Source organism: Danio rerio, chromosome 6, assembly GCF_049306965.1.
Source record: "Danio rerio strain Tuebingen ecotype United States chromosome 6, GRCz12tu, whole genome shotgun sequence".
In the NCBI taxonomy this organism is placed as follows: Eukaryota; Metazoa; Chordata; class Actinopteri; order Cypriniformes; family Danionidae; genus Danio; species Danio rerio.
The window spans coordinates 61455795-61473431 of record NC_133181.1 but is presented as its reverse complement, the minus strand read 5'-3'; the positions used below and the strand labels follow the sequence as shown (position 1 = coordinate 61473431).

Below are 17637 nucleotides of genomic sequence, written 5' to 3'. Positions count from 1 at the left end.
TTGATTGTATTTGCATATTGATTAAAGTTACTGTAGTTATTTAGTGAAGAGCAGCAAATGAATCTCTCATTGTGTTTTGTTTGATAACAGAGGTGTTCATGTAAGAATGCACAGATCTATAATGAAGCATTCGACTACTTTAGTAACTGTTTGTGCTCATTTAAGAGAAAATTAGTCGTGTTTAAAATAAAACACGCAGGATGGAGCAAAAAAAAAAAAAAAAAAAAACGGAAAAAATAAGCACTTTTCCGACGGTCCCTTACTTAGAGCTCATATTGCGAGGGCTTAAACGGAGCAGTGCTCGTAATGTCGAGCGAAAAAAAAAGAAAAAGACAGCTGTGAATCATAACCAGCTTTGTCTTTTTGTAGGAAACACGCTTTAGATCTTTTTAGGGTAAGTAATATAGTTATTGCCGTTTATCACTAAATGCGTCAGAAATATCAAAAACAAAACCATCTTATCCACGCTCATTTATGGCGCCCCCTGGATTTACAGCGCCCTTAGCATTTGCCTATACTGCCTATGCCACGGGCCGGCCCTGTAATAAAGGAATAAACACATTAAACAAATTATGTTTGTTTGCTGAAATTCATATTAAAACCTGTTTTACTTGTATTGTGCAGAGTGTATTTATCATGTTTTTATGAAGAGTATATACTTTGAAAAGGGGAAAAACAATAAATTGTTGTATGAAGGCTGTAATGTTTAAATAATATTTAATTTAAAATGCATGAAGGTCACGTGACCATCAGAGAGAACGCACCATTTCATTTCTCACAGGACACGTTCTCTGCCCTGGCGGTCTCCTGAGTTCGTTTTTTCGAGGACACCTGGCAAGACCAAGAACGCAAGTCCGTTCTCTGCGTTCTTGGAATTGAGAAACAGCCAATGTGTGTGTGTGTGTGTGTGTGTATTTGAGGAAACGTAAGCATTTTAGGTTTTGTTAGTTTAGTGGCTAATTTGTACAAATTCATACGAGTTCATTCGTATGTAAATTTACGATTTTACAAAGGATGCGTGGCACTCAACCCCACCACTAACCCTAACCGTCATTAGGTGATGAGCAAATCGTACTAAATTGCACGAATTAGATCATACAAATTCATACGAATTAGCCACTAAATCAAAAAGTTACGAATTGCCGTGAAATTTTCGTTGGTATTTGTGTGTGTACGCGTGAGGTTTGTAACGACATCATGTCATTGCAACTCCCTAACAAATGCATCAAATACTCGTTGGTAAAGCTCTTACTGTAGTATTTCTGACAAACGCTACGTGAGATCTTCTTCCTTTAAGTCTGTCTGTTGTCTGACGCAGTAGAGGAAGGAGACTGAGGCAAGCCGAAAGGCACGTAGAAACAGTGGGCGAGGAGGACTAGGCCTGAAGGCGCAGTTCACAAAAAACGCCCCCTGGTGCTCAGTTGTACAAAAGAGAAACTTATAATAGGTAAAATAAAAAAATCTGATGGGTGTTTTGAGCTGAAACTTTACAGACACATTCTGGAGACGCAATACACCCTTTAATATTTCCCCCAACATATTTATTTGGCTGCAGTAATTTCTGTACTGTGGTCTTCAGGGTTTTTGTTAGATTAGTTCATCATTTTGTCTTTGGCACTGACTTATCTAATGTATATACACAAATGTATGACTGTAAATCCTCCTGTAGGAAATATTGATGTAAAAGAGAGATCTGTGAGGGCTCAACTCATTTATGATCAACACTGAATCTTTATGGCGGTATGAGTTTTTGTTCTTTTTTTGCTCAGCCCTGCTGCAAACATTACTCAGAGACCAAACATTCAAAGCAGCGACACTTCATTGTCGGAGGAAAAAAAGCTTTTACTCACACTTTGTGGTCAGCTTATTCTGAGCATTCATACATTTGATTTATGACATCCCACATGCAGCGTTTCTGGATTCAATATGCTTCTGCCACACTGACATATTCACTACACTGCTGCACGTTATGGGATGTGTTTAAACATTTGACTATATATATATATATATATATATATATATATATATATATATATATATATTTTTTTTTATATATATTTTCGGCTGGGTCAGTTGGCGTTTCTGTGTGGAGTTTGCATGTTCTCCCTACGTTCGCGTGGGTTTCCTCTGGGTGCTCCGGTTTCCCCCACAGTCTAAAGACATGCACTATAGGTGAACTGTCCATAATGTGTGTGTGTGTGTGTGTGTATGAATGTGTATGGATGTTTCCCATGGATGGGTTGCGACTGGAAGGGCTTCCACTGTGTAAAACATGTCCTGGTTAAGTTGGCGGTTCATTCCGCTGTGGCGAACCCAGATTATTAAAGGGACTAAGCTGAAAAGAAAATGAATGACTGAATTTGTTTTTTTATATTTTTTAGCTTTTAAAAGATTGACAGTATAATGATGGCATAAATGAAACTAAATTATATGATGTTCATTTGACTATTATTGTGTCTCGTAGAACTTTTTGTCTCCGTTTAAGATTTTCACACAAGTTTACTTAAAATGTAGATCATATTTAGAAAACCAAAACTGCTTAATTTCAAAAACAGTCCAAATAATAAACCAACCAGATGAATGAGAAGACTTAATTTATTTATAAATGACTCGCTTCATGGTCTACCTCCATTCAGCAAAACCAGTGAAACACAAAACTGTCTCCAAACTGCTCATAATTTAAGACATAAATTAGATTTGATGTAAATAGGAAATTAAATAAAACAAAGTCAAGCGGCAGGACCAAAAATGAAATTAAAGCATATATGGTTCACTGTACACCAGATTGAAGATTACGTCCTGATCGAATCTATCAAAGAAAGTTTTCTAAACACAGGCTTAAAAAAATAAAAGAAATACATTTGAATTAAATCAAAAAAACACAACGTGTGCATGTATTGGAAGCCCAAACGTCAGACTCTCTGACAGAATAAAGACACACATCGGGCATCTAAAACAGCCGCCTCTAAAGGTCGTCAAAGATAACAATAAAACAGATACAGAGAATTCAATATTCATATTAAACATCTTCAACAATACTCCCCATAATGAAGGAAACTCCAGACTAACTGAAGCCTGAAGTTCTTGTGTACTGAAAACACTCCAAAATAAAGGTTGATGATTGGGTCAAATATGGACAAACCCAACCACTGGGTTAAACAGAGTCATTTCAATTAAATTGGAAAAAATTAACCCTACATTGGGTTTGTTCAAATGTGACCCAACATTATTTTATTGCATACAAAGTTTTTCTCTCAAAACCCAAAAGTCTACAAAATGAATTTGTGATGTACTGCTTTTAAAATGCTTGGTTGTTCCACCCAATGTTAGGTCAAACATAGACTAACCCAACCATTGGGTTATTTTTAAAAATGACTTTTTAACCCAAAAGTTGGGTTTTTACTTAAATCCAAATTGCGTTAAATATGGACAAACACAACCATTGGCCTAAAAAGCATAATTAAATTAAATTGAAAAAATGAACCAAACATTATGTTCGTCCAAATGTGACACAATGATGGGTTAAAACAGCCTAGTCTATTTTTGAAGAGTGAGTGCAAAGTTTTTCTCTCAAAACCTGAAGGTCTCAAAACTGCTCTCTACCATCTAAAATAGCTGGGTTGTTCCAAATCAAATCGGATCAAATATGTACAAACCCAATTATTGGGTTAAAAAGTGTAATGATTGACCACAATGGTAAAAATAATGGCTGTTTTAATCCAACACTGGCTCAAACCTAATATTTTTTTTAATTAAATAACACTTTTCAACCCAATGGTTGGGTTTGTCCATATTTGACAATCTACACCAAATCATAACCTAACTTTAAGGTTAAAAAGGAATTTTACAAATTAACCCAGGGGTTGGGTTTGTCCATATATGACCTAGCTTTGGGTTACAACAACCCAACATTTTTAAGGCTGTTCACTCTAATAAATGCTGCATTGTTTCAACCCAAATTGGACAAACCTAGCAGTTGGTTCTGTCCCTATTTGACCCAAAATTTGGTTCAAATCACCAATAGTTTTTCAGAAAGTACACAAAAAATTATTGTTTGTTTTAAACCAATATTGGTTTAATTTAAAAAAAAAATTTAATTTAAAAGACGCTTTTTAACCTAATGGTTGGGTTTGTCCATATTTGACCCAATATTGGGTTTAATAACACTTTAAAAATTCTAGGTTATATATGGGTTGTTCAGACTGTTGTGTTTGTCCATATTTGACCCGATATGGTTTTGAATAATGTAGCATTTTTAGAGTGTTGTTGTAACCCAAACTTGCGTAAATTATGGGCAAACCAGACTTTCGGGTTACAAAGCATAGTTTAAAGAATGAAGCCGATAGTTGTGTTAGGCCATATTTGAACCAACATTGAGGAAAACAACCAAACATTTTTAGAGAGCAGAGCCAGCATATGTACATGTACAGTCTTTATAAAGCTGGCTCGGGTCAAATATGGGCAAACCCATTTAAATAATAAAAATGACCCAACTTTGGGTTTTAACAACACGGCAAGTGTTTCATGAAATGGGTGAAATATGGACAAACGCAAAGTTGATTTATAGTTATGCCTATGAATTGAACTGAATAAATGATGCCAGCAGTTAGTTCTGTGCATATTTGACTAAATTTGTTTGAAATGACCCATAATTCTTTTAGAAATCACACTAAAAATTATTATTTGTTTTAAACCAGTGCTGGTTTAATTTGTCCAATTAAATTTAAATGACACATTTTAACCAAATGGTTGGGTTTATCCATATGTGACCCAATATTGTGTTAAAACAACACTCTAAAATGTTAGGTGTTAAAAATGCTGGGGTTTTATTATGCAAGTTTGGGTCAAATATCGGCAAACCCAACTGTTGTGTTTGTCCATATTTGACCTGATGTGGCTTTGAATAATGTTGCATTTTTAGAGTGCTGTTGTAACCCAATATTGGGTCAAATATGGATAAACCCATTTAAATAATAAAAATGACCCAACTTTGGGTTATAACAACACAGCAAGTGTTTCATAAAATAAAATATGGACAAATGCAAAGTTGATTTATACTTATGCCTATGAAGTGAACTGAATAAATGACGCCAGCAGTTAGTTCTGTGCATATTTGACACAAAATTTGTTTGAAATGACCCATAATTATTTTAGAAATCACACTAAAAATGATTATTTGTTTTAAACCAGTGCTGGTTTTATATTTTCAATTAAGTTTAAATGACACTTTTTAACCCAATGGTTGGGTTTGTCCATATTTGACCCAATATTGGGTTACAACAACACTCTAAAATGTTAGGTGTCAAAAATGCTGAGTTTTTATAATGATTGTTTGGGTCAAATATGGGCAAACCCAACTGTTGTGTTTGCTCATATTTGACCTGATATAGTTTTGAATAATGTCGCATTTTTAGTGTTGTTGTAACCCAAACTTGAGTCAAATATGGGCAAACCAGACTTTTGGGTTACAAAGCGTAATTAAAAAGAATGAACCCAATAGTTGAGTTTGGCCATTTTTGACCCAACATTGAGTAAAACAGCCCAACATTTTTTAGAGAGCAGTTTTGAGAAAAACTTTGTATTCACTCTAAAAAAAGAGTCTGGGCTATCATGACCCAGCATATGTACATGTACAGTCTTTAAAAAGCTGGCTCGGGTCAAATATGGGCAAACCCATTTAAATAATAAAAATGACCCAACTTTGGGTTTTAACAACACAGCAAGTGTTTCATGAAATGGGTAAAATATGGACAAACGCAAAGTTGATTTATAGTTATGCCTCTAAAGTGAACTGAATAAATGATGCCAGCAGTTAGTTCTGTGCATATTTGACTAAATTTGGTTGAAATGACCCATAATTCTTTTAGAAATCACACTAAAAATGATCATTTGTTTTAAACCAGTGCTGGTTTAATTTTTCCAATTAAATTTAAAGGACACATTTTAACCCAATGGTTGGGTTTGTCCATATTTGACCCAATATTGGGTTACAACAACACTCTAAAATGTTAGGTGTTAAAAATGCTGTTTTTTATGCAAGTTTGGGTCAAATATGGGCAAACCCAACTGTTGTGTTTGTCCATATTTGACCTGATATGGTTTTGAACAATGCAGCATTTTTAGAGTGTTGTTGTAACCCAATATTGGGTCAAATATGGATAAACCCATTTAAATAATAAAAATGACCCAACTTTGGGTTATTATAACACAGAAAGTGTCTCATGAAATAAAATATGGACAAATGCAAAGATGATTTATAGTTATGCCTCTGAATTACACTGAATAAATGACGCCTGCAGTTAGTTCTATGCATATTGGACTAAATTTGGTTGAAATGACCCATAATTATTTTAGAAATCACACTAAAAATGATCATTTGTTCAAAACCAATGCTGTTTAAATTTGTTCAATTAAATTTAAATGACACATTTTAACCCAATGCTTAGGTTTGTCCACATGTGACCCAACATTTGGCTGGCGCTTTTATTAGAGTGTTTGAAGCACTACTCAACTACGTACATGTAGCAATAAAAAAATAAAAATAAAGTTGTTTTGTTTGTTTGCATCATTAGAATGCAGATTAGCACCAATCCTGCAGCAGTGTGTCCTGGGGACAGAGGTTAAATCTCCAGCAGTCCACTGCCGCTGTCCACACCGTTGCCTGTGCTGCTCTTTTCCTCTCCTCCGACCGCCGGCTCCTGGATGCCGATCTCAGACCCCGCCGGAGCCACTTTATCTGCAGAACTCTCCTCGGCGCGGGTCTCCGGCTCCTCTTTCCCCTGCAGGCTGGCTTCAGAGTGTGTTTTCTGGTGTTTGCTGAGGTGGTCGCTGCGGGTGAAGCGCTTATTGCACAGCAGACACGTGAACTTCTTTTCCCGGGTGTGTGTGCGGACGTGGCGCTCCAGTTCGTCAGAGCGAGTGAAGCGTTTCCCGCAGAACAGCCAGTTGCAGACGAACGGCCGCTCACCTGTATGCCAGCGCAGGTGGGCTTTCAGATGCGAGGCTTTACCGTACACCTTCCCGCAGCCGGGGATGTGGCAGCTGTGGACAGGTTTCTTCCGCAGCGATGCTGCTGACGCTCCGAGCCTTTCCAGCTCCTGACAATTCGGGCAATCGCAAGAAGACCTGCAGAGAGATAATGACTCAATAAACATGCACACTTTTCACAAGACTGTTATGATGCATCTAATGCTTGAATCCTTAAATGTTATTAATATTTAGATTTGTTTTTAAACATATGAACATTTACATGTACAGTTGATGTCAGAATTATTAGCCTCCTTGTCTATTTTCTAGCAAGTTTTTAAGCATAATACACTGAAAATAGTGTTGCATGCAGAATTGTTGCAAGCAATTGATTTGTGTTGAATTTAAACCAACAAATTAAGTTTAATAATGTTCAACTTAATTTGTTTGTTTAAATTCAGCCCAAATAAATTGTTTACAACCACTTAACGTAAAAATAGAGTAAATCCAAGAAATCACCTTTGAGTAGTTTGTTTTTCAGTGTAGTTTTAATAATTCATCTCTGATAACTGATTTATTTTCTCTTCACCTTGATGACAGCACATAATATTAGACTAGATAGGCAAGGCAAGTTTATTTCTATAGCACATTTCATACACAAGGGCAATTCAAAGTGCTTTACATAAACAGGAATACAAGAGACGAGTGTAAGAAAATAAAAACAAATAATAAGAATTCTAAAAATAAGAATAAAAAACAGATAAAACAAATTAAAATGTGTTAAAATAGGTTTTAAGATAATGAAAAAGAAAAGAAAGACATAATAGTGCGATCTGTCGGACGCAGCACAGTGCTCATTCAGTAAAGGCACAGCTAAACAGATGTGTGTTCAGTCTTGATGTGAATGTGCCTAATGTTGGAGCACATCTGATCACTTCTAGAAAGCTGATTCCAGCAGCAGGGGGCGCTGTTAGTTGCTGAAAGCTGCTTTGACTGAACTCTTGGAACTTCTAGTTTATATGATCCTAAAGATCTGAGTGATCTGTTGAGTTTGTATTCAGTGAGCATATCAGTAATGTATTGAGCTCCTAGGCCATTTAGTGATTTATAGAGCAGTAATAATACTTTAAACTCTATTCTGAATGTAACTGGGAGCCAGTGTAGAGACCTGAGGACAGGTGTGATGTGCTCTGATTTTCTGGTTCTGGTCAGAATTCTGGCTGCAGCGTTCTGGATGAGCTGCAACTGTCTGACTGTCTTTTTGGGAAGGCCATTGAGGAGTCCATTACAGTAATCCATCCTGCTGCTGATAAAAGCATCAACAAGTTTCTCTGAGTCTTCACTGGAAACAAAGCATCTGATTCTTGCAATGTTTTTGAGATGATAGTATGCTGATTTACTGTCTGCTTTGACATGACTGTTAAAACTCAGATCTGACTCCAGAGTCATATTCTTCAAGACACTAGAATTCAGCTTAAAGTGACATTTAAAGGCTTCACTAGGGTAATTAGGGTAAAGTTAGGGTAATTAGGCAAGTCACTGTATAGTGGTTTGTTCTGGAGACAATCCAAAACTAATATTGATAAAGGGGGCAAATAATAGTGACCTTAAAATGGGTTTAAAACAATTAAGAACTGCTTTTATTCTAGCCGAAATAAGACTTTCTCCAGAAGAAAAAAAAATTCACAGGAGGACTTCAACTGTATGTATTATATAATCTTCGCATCGAATTACACTAAACGAATGACCGCTTAAGTGAAGTGTTTGTAATGCAACGTCTGTGGGTGCAGGACAGTAAATCTGACATTATTCTCTCCTCTGGCTCCTGTTATCAGCCTCACACTATTGTTTTCCTTTTTCTGAAAGTCTTGATAACACCATCATGTTTTCTTTTATTACTTCAGATTGTAAATAAATGATTTGCTGTACTCTCCTATTTACTGCGATCTGAGTTTACCAACTATGACCACTTCTGCTGCTGAGAAATGCTTTCACATACGCAAATGTGAAAAGGGTTCGTATTGATATCATGGGCACTTCAAAATACTGTGAATAATTATTTATTATGTAAACTGCAAAAATGCCTTTCCAAAATGAGTTTTTGTCTTGTTTGTCGTCTAAATATATTCAATTCTTAAATAAATAAGCGGTAAATAATATTTTTTTGTTTTAAGGCATAATAAGGCTAGATTAAGTAAGCTTGTTTTAGGGAAAAACTCACTTAATTTTGGCATATTATTTCTTAAAACAAGACTATGGGCCCTATCATACACCCGTCGCAATGTGGCGCAAGGCGCAATGCAATTGTTGTTTGCTAGTTTCAGCTTGGCGCAAGAGTTGTATTGACGTTTTCCGTCAAGCTGTTTAAATAGCAAATGCATTTGCGCTCATATGTGCGCCCATAGGTGTTCTGGTCTAAAATGGTTGAGGTGTATTGCAAATTTGAGAAACTATAATAGATTTTTCAATAGACCAGAACAAAGCCGGTCTACTGTCCAGTGCAGAGCGCAGTAGTTATGCGCCTCGCTTACACACTGCTTAATACACACAAGATGTAGAGCAATATGCAAATATCTTTACATATGAAAAAATGTAAATATTAAGGATATATATAGGATATAATAAGAATAGATATAGGATATAAATATAAAGAATTAAAATATTACAAAACATATTATTTTCTAGCCTACATGAATATAAACACCACTGCCTTCATGCCTTCTTCATCTCGGGAGGCTTTTTCAGTTCATTCATAACAATTTGCTTTTGTATAATGTTATTATTATTAGCAGTATTATTTATTATATCCATATTTATATTTGTTTTATTAAAAACAAGCTTAGATTTGTCCACCTGCAGGTTTTAGGCCATATGTGGCACAGCATGTGTTTTAGGATATAACTCAGGTTTTTGAGCACACTTCGTTATTGTTGTTCATTTATTCGTTTGCTGGAAATTAGAACTGAATTTAGAAATAGTTTTGAAACAAATCTTTAGACTTAACAAACGAAATTAATTATTTATAGGCTAATTGATGTCTGTGAGTACAAGGTTACCTGATCCACGATAGCGAAAGAGAAAGTGAATAATTTATCTCTCATTCTCGCGCTGTAGATGCTCTGTTTAACTGTGTTCTTGCTAGTGAAATGCTCAGTTTTTCCACTTACACTTACTTTACATCACGCAGCTGGCTCTTGAAGGGAATGGGAGATGAGACTCTGATTGGTTTTTTCTCAAAACACACCTATAACTCATTAAGAAAATAAACTCAACCCGTTTAGACCATGTGCCACGGCGCAAAGCAGATTTTCCCGTTCTTATATTAACAAAAGTGGATTCAGACACGCCCTGAAAGTGTTAGTTAATGCATTGTGAAAAACATAAATGCACTATTGTTTATTGATGAGGCTTTTGTATATGAGACTATTGTAAAGTGTTATCTATTGTACTTTGATTATTTAGCTATTAATTTGACTTCAAAAGCAGAATACTGTATACAAGTTCAATATAAACTCTTCATAAAACTATTGAACAGCCCCCATAATTATCAATATAATATATGATACAACATACAATTAAAAAATAACTTTTGATCCACTTAAAATGTTGATTACTATATGCAATAAAGCAATGAACTAAGCATTTGTTCGGTTTCTAGTCCAAAATCTAAACATTCTTAAATCTAGAAGCATTTTCTATTCTAGTATGAAACACAGTTTTGTTTTCAGAAATAATAAGTCAGAATTAAGTGAGATTTCCTTTAAGCCAAGCAAAATAATCTGCCATTGGGATAAGAAAAATAATCGAACTGAAGCAAAGACAAATTTATTCATCTTGTACTATTGGCGGATTATTTTTGCTTGTTAAAAGAAAAAAAAACTTTTGATTTCGACACAATATTTCTAAAATCAAAACAATTTTTTTTACCAGTCTACAACATGCTTCTTGATTTAAGATGTTTTAGATATCTGTTCTAAAAACAAGACTAAAACACCAAGTGAGAAAAACATTTTTTGCACTGTATTATATAGTTGAAGGTAAGATTATTCACCTTCCTGTAATTTTTTTCTTCCAATAATTCCCAAATAATGTTTAACATAATAAGGAATTTTTCACAGTATTTCCTATAATATTTTTTCTTCTGGAGAAAGTCTTATTTCATTTACTTCAGCTAAAATGAAAGCAGTTTTTATTTATTTTATAGAACCATTATTAAAAATGATTAATTATTAATTAATTATTAGAAATGGTCGTGCCCAACTGAGTCTGGTTTCTCTCAAGGATTTTATCCTTCACTTTCGCCAATTGGTGAAGTTTTTTCCTTGCCGCTGTCGCCACTGGCTTGCATGGTTCGGGACTTGTAGAGCTGCACATCAATGGATTTGCTCCTCAGTGTTTGGACTCTCAGCAGTGAATATATTAAACCAGCTAAACTGAACTGAACTTAAACTCTGAAAACTGAACTGACACTGTTTACATTCACTATAATCTTATATGTGAAGCTGTTTTGACACAATCCACATTGTAAAGCGCTATACAAATAAAGGGGAATATTAGGTCTGTTTTAGGGCTGGGCCGATTAACAACATCATATCGAATCGCAATAAAATTTACGTTGATACCGATGATAAGCTCTGGACATTATTCCTTGAAATTGATCCTAAGAGCCAATCACACAGCAGAAATATGAAACAACACGATTGTATAATTGTGTCCATATTAGAGATTCAGTGAATTTTTGGTCACCAAGAAAATAATAATAACCAATAAGAGTGGGAGAAGAGGGTTGCATTGACAATCCAACACAATGGGCAGCACAATGAACACATTTTTTAAGTGGTCAGAAACGTGTAAGTAACTCATGAAAGAATAAAGCTACGTTAAAACCAAGCACACCATTGTTTTTCTTGTGAAATTTCCGATAAGTTTGATGTGTCACATGACCCTCCTCCTATTGATAAAACAAAAGTTGGATTCAAGATGGCCGACTTCACAATGGCCACCATCCATCCTGAAAAGTTTGCATGTTTACAAATGTGTTTAGAAGGGTTAATAATAGGGATGCACCGATATGGATTTTTAGGCCGTTACCGATAACCGATAATTCTTCAGACTTGGAGGCCGATAGCCGATATATATAGGCGGATAATTAAAAATATTTCGAAATGTTATATTTTTATACAGCAAACTTCATAAAAGCTGAAACTCCGCTCTTTTGTACTGAATAGCCTATACTCAAAGCAAAAAAGCTATGATTTCAAAATTACAAAGTGATTATAAAGACTTATAATCACGATTTCACACAAATCAGCATGCAAAAAATACATTATTTCATTTTCTTCATAGCAAATTAGCAGGCAAATTGACTGTTGCGTAAAATTAAAAAGGTTAAATAACAAAAGGGGATTTAATCAACAAGCAATGTAAATATATTTTAAACAAAATGAAAATGAAAGAGCTAAGGACTAAAACCAGCTCATATGTTCTTGAATAAAACGTGTTACAGTGATGTACATGTGTACAAATACGTCATGTTCGAAAAAGCCTTTTTTTAGAGGTGTTTTGACAGTTCAGAGCCACCGAACAAGTGAAAAGCTAGATACAGAATGTATTATTTTAGGAAAATCGACATAAGTTCATCCTATTTGGCGTTTAAGATTATTTTGAACACGTCGCATCAACGCTTCTGTGTTCGTTCTTGCTGTCAATCGCTGTCAAACCACTGTTTAAAATGCTATAATCTTAAAAATAGCACTTATCGGCCGATAATGATATGGCCGCCGATATATCGTACATCCCTAATTAATAACTCTGACTTCAACTGTACCTGTTATACCTTTTTGACACCTTAGTTTAACACAATCATGCTAAAAGCAACTAACCGCAACACTAAAATCACATACCTCCCGGTGGTAGACCCAGCGGCGTATCCAGAACCACGAGCTGATTTGAGCCCCATTGAGTTATCCAGGATCCCGGATGTCGGGACGGGCTTGGGTTTGTACATGTCCTGCGGGAGCATGTGCTGTGAAGATTGGAGCAAGTGTGAGGAAGAACTCAAGCCTACGGATGGATACGGAGCCGGATTCAATGGCGTGAAATCAGGAGTGTAACTCGGCATTTGAGGATTGAGCGATGCTTGAGGAGCCACCGGCTGCAGTGGTGCTTGGAGACTATCTGGCTGAGCCTGCCCTGGACTTAGCCAGTTGGCATTAGTATGGACATCCCACCAAGAAGACGTGGCGTTAGCAGGAGACGCAGTGATTCCTGGATGGATGCCTTTGTACCATGAGCCGTAAGGATGCGTCATGTCTAAATAAGTATTGACGCTTGTAAGGCAATCCGCAGTGGCTTTGGATCCCAAAAGCGAAGGGTCCTGGGAAACACTGGAGGTCTGGAAAGTGGAGAATGGGTTGTATTCGGAGCCGTACGCTCCTGTTGGAGCCGGTGGAGGACTTCCAGTTGGTGTTAGCAAGCCTCCGCTTGAGCTGAATGAGCCGGTGTAAGAGTCCGCGACGCTTTCATTGCGTCCGTTTTTAGCGCTCTGGAGTTCAGAAGTCATGCTGTAGGCCTTTTTAATAGGGATGGTGCTTCCCGGTTTACCAGGTGTGGCAGAATCTCGGACTGGACTGGTGCTCCCGAATTTGTTGCAGGTCGCAGTTAGCATAGCCAAGGGACTGGATCCATAACGTGTTTCCTCCTGAGAAGAGATTTAAAGAGTAATTGCAGTGTTATGCATGCGACATTCACAGTTAAAACTTGAAACATGAATTGACAGCGAGCCTCCTGTGACATTTTATTTCTTTAAAAGAAAAAATTTCCAAGTGTTTCTTAATGAAGAGTTGTTTTTTCTGACATAAAGGGCCCTATCATACACCCGGCGCAATGTGGCGCAAGGCCTGGTGCAATACTTGTTTGCGAGTTCAGCTTGGCGCAAGAGTGGTTTTGAGGCATTGCGCTACGCTGTTTAAATAGCAAATGCATTAGTGCTCATATGTGCGCCCATAGGTGTTCTGGTCTAAAAAGGAAGGCGTTCTGAGGCGGACCGCTGGCGCGTTGCTATTTTGAGAAACTATAATAGATTTTTCATTAGACCAAAACAAACCCGGTCTAAACTCCAGCGCAGAGTTGCGCCTCGCTTACACACTGCTTAATACACACACAAGAGAGCAATAGGCAAATATCTTTACATATGAAAAAATGTAAATATTAAGGATATATATAGGATATAATAAGAATAGATATAGAATATAAATATAAAGGATTAAAATATTACAAAACATATTATTTTCTAGCCTACATGAATATAAACACCACTGCCTTCATGCCTTTTTCATCTCGGGAGGCTTTTTCAGTTCATTCATAACAATTTGCTTTAGTATAATGTTATTATTATTAACAGTATTATTTATTATATCCATATTTATATTTGTTTTATTAAAAACAAGCTTAGATTTGTCCACCTGTCAGGTTTTAGACCATATGGGGCACAGCATGTGTTTTAGGATATAACTCAGGTTTTTGAGCACATTTTGTTATTATTGTTCATTTATTCGTTTGCTGGAAATTAGAACTGAATTTAGAAATAGTTTTAAAACGAATATTTGCGCTTAACAAACAAAAGTATTTATTTATAGACTAATTGATGTCTGTGCGTAAAGGTTTCCCTATCCAAGAGCGAAAGTGAAAGTGATCCATTATCTCTCATTCTCACGCAGTAGATGCTCTGTTTAACTGTTTTCTGTTTACTGTTAACTAGTGAAATGCTCAGTTTTTCCACTTAGACTTACTTTGCGTCCTGTAAATAGTGAATGTGCTTATGGTGCGACGCTGCTGAATCTTAAAGGGAATGGGAGATGAGACTCTGATTGGTTTATTCTCAAAACACACCTATAACTCATTAAGAAAATAAACTCAACCCTTTTAGACCATGCGCCACGGCGCAAAGCAGATTTTCCCGTCCTTAAATTAGCAAAAATGCGTTCTGACACACCCTGAAAGCGTTTGCGCTCTGCGTTTTGCGCTCTGCGCATGGACCGTCAAAATAGAGCCCAATAGTTTTAATAGCTGATTTATTTTGTCTGTGCCAAGGTGACTATGCACAATATCTTACTAGTTCTTACACCCCATTCACAAGGGGCTTCAGCGTCAACGCTTGACAGAGGCCGTGTCTGAAGTTGGGGCTGACGCGATCTTCATAGCAGCGTCAGCCAATGAAATTAGTCAGCAATAGGCCACTGTTTGAGCTAGTGTATTTGCATACAGCGATCTGATTGGCTGAAACTTCCGTCGGTGCTTGAAAAGTTGAGCAAGTGCCAACTTTTGCAGAGAGCAACATCTCTGAAGTGGCGGCGACAGATCCACAATACAGTTCGGCAACACCTGACTTTACCCATTCAAAGTGAATGGTAAGAGTTGAAGCTGACGCCCTGGTGAATGAGGTGTTATGGTGGGACTAATGTTCAGCTTAAAGTGCAATTTTAGGGTTTAACCAAGTTATTTAGGTTAATTAGGAAAGTCACAGGACAACAAGTAGCCTGTTATGTAGACAAGGGGGCTAATAATATTAATAAATTCATTCCTTTATTCATTTTCCTTCGGCTTAGTCTCTTTATTAATTAGTGGTCGCCACAGCGGAATGAACCGCAAACTTATCCAGCAGATGTTTTACCCAGCGGATGCCCTTCCAGCGCAACCCAGTATTGGGAAACACACACACACACACACACACACACACACACACACACACACACACACACACACACACACACACATACACTACGACCAATTTAGTTGATCAATTCCCCTATAGCGCATGTGTTTGGACTGTGGGGGAAACCGGAGCACTCAAAGGAAACCCACGCCAACACGGGGAGAACATGCAAACTCCACACAGAAATGCCAACTGACCCAGCAGGGACTCAAACCAGCGACCTTGCTGTGAGGCTAACCACTAAGCCACAGTGTTGCCTTCGCTTAACTAAGTTTTTTAGATTAATTTAGGTTAATTTGGAAAGTCACTGGACAACAAGCGGTTTGTTCTGTAGACAAGGGGGTTAATAATATTGACCATAAAATTGCTTTTAATTGCATTTATTCCAGCCAAACTAAAAGAAATAAGACTTTCCCCAGAAGAAAAAATATTATGGGGAATACCGTGGAAATTTCCTTGCTCTGTTAAACATTACTTGGGAAATATTAAAAAAGAATACAAGGAGGGCGGATATTTTTTTACTTCACCTGTACATGTTAACATATTAAAACTGTTTGCATTTCACAGAACAACTCACCAGATTTAGAGAAATCAGCAAAAATTTCAATGTGCAAATGTGTTTTATATTTTAAACAAGAGAAATAAGCATGAGTTATGGATGTGAGAAAAAAAAGTCTGCGAGATTTCAGTTTACAACATACTTTGTAGAAATTCTGTGAATTAAACTGCACAACCCAAAAGAAACTGCTAATCAACAGGAGTCTGCTCTCTATCCAACAGAAATGATTTACTTTATTATATATTTTTGCATTTATGAGGAAAAAGAAAGGGTTATGGGAGTGACAGATGTGAAATTGTAAATTGTGCGACTTTGATAAATTAAATTAAATTATTTTAAAACATTGACAGAAACATTTTTGAGTATTTTTGCAGGGTTTCAATAATTTGGTGAACACTTTATTATGTTCATGGCGAGGTTGACATTTGCATGGAATTGCTCATTGCATTTAATAACATGGAAAAATAATGAACAATACATTTGTTACAGTATTTTTTCCATCTCAGTGAATGGATATAGAGATGTTTATTACTAATTCTTGTTAACTTACGGTGCATTAATGCTAAAGAGCATGAATTTGGATTTGAGTAAGGCATTGGTAAATGTTGAACTGTGAATAATAAATGTACAAGTATTGTTCATATTCAGATGCATTTACTAATGAAGCCTTAATGTAAAGTGTGAACGAGACGATTAATAAAATATAAAGAGCAATTGCAGCATTATGCGCGTGACATTTGCAGTAAACACAGAGAACGTACGGTTGAAGTCAAAATAATTAGTTCTCGTGCAAGTTAAATGTTAAATATTTATTGCTTAACAGAGGCTTTATTTGTAAATATAACAATTTTAATAACTTTTATTGTCTTGTGACCGTGCATATTTTAATAGTTGATTTAAAAGGGCTTTTATAATCAAGAAGCTTTCTCTAGACAAGCAAAACATACAGTCTTGTTTTAAAAAAACAATATGACAAAATTAGGTGAGTTTTTTCTTAAAACAAGCTAAATAATCTGCCATTGAGGAAAGCAAAACAATCAAACTTTAAAGTGAAAACTAAATTATTTAGCTCACTTATTATTGCAGATTATTTTGCTTGTTTTAATTTAAAACTCACATAATTTTGGCATATTATTTCTTAAAGAATATATATTTTTTGCTTGTCTAGAGAAAGCTTCTTGATTTAAGACTGTTTAGACATTTGGACTAGAAACAAGACAACAATTCCAGCAGTTTTGGCAGTGAAGCCTCCACAAACAACCTGGGTTTCGCTATTGTGCTGAAATATTTATTTTTTTCATGGAAAGCTTGACATTTGCATGGAATAAATGCATTTATTAACATGAGCAAACAATGAACAATAGATTTATCACCGTATTTTGTTTGAGTTAGTTAATGA

The 17637-nt window shown here is 36.1% G+C and overlaps 1 protein-coding gene across 3 annotated transcripts in view; it reads right to left on the bottom strand.

The window, feature by feature from the left end:
* Positions 1-2577: 2577 nt before the first annotated feature.
* Positions 2578-17637, bottom strand: part of sp7 (Sp7 transcription factor) — a 51331-nt gene continuing 36271 nt past the window's right edge. For 2 of the 3 annotated variants that reach the window (NM_212863.2, XM_073952781.1), the window contains exons 3-4: positions 12870-13666; positions 2578-7125 (exon numbers count right to left, since the gene is read on the bottom strand). In NM_212863.2, coding sequence (NP_998028.1) covers positions 6621-7125; positions 12870-13666 — 1302 coding nt within the window. In that variant the 3' untranslated portion in view covers positions 2578-6620. The remainder of the gene's footprint in view (positions 7126-12869; positions 13667-17637) is intronic. The other variant, XR_012407277.1, reaches the window with a different exon arrangement.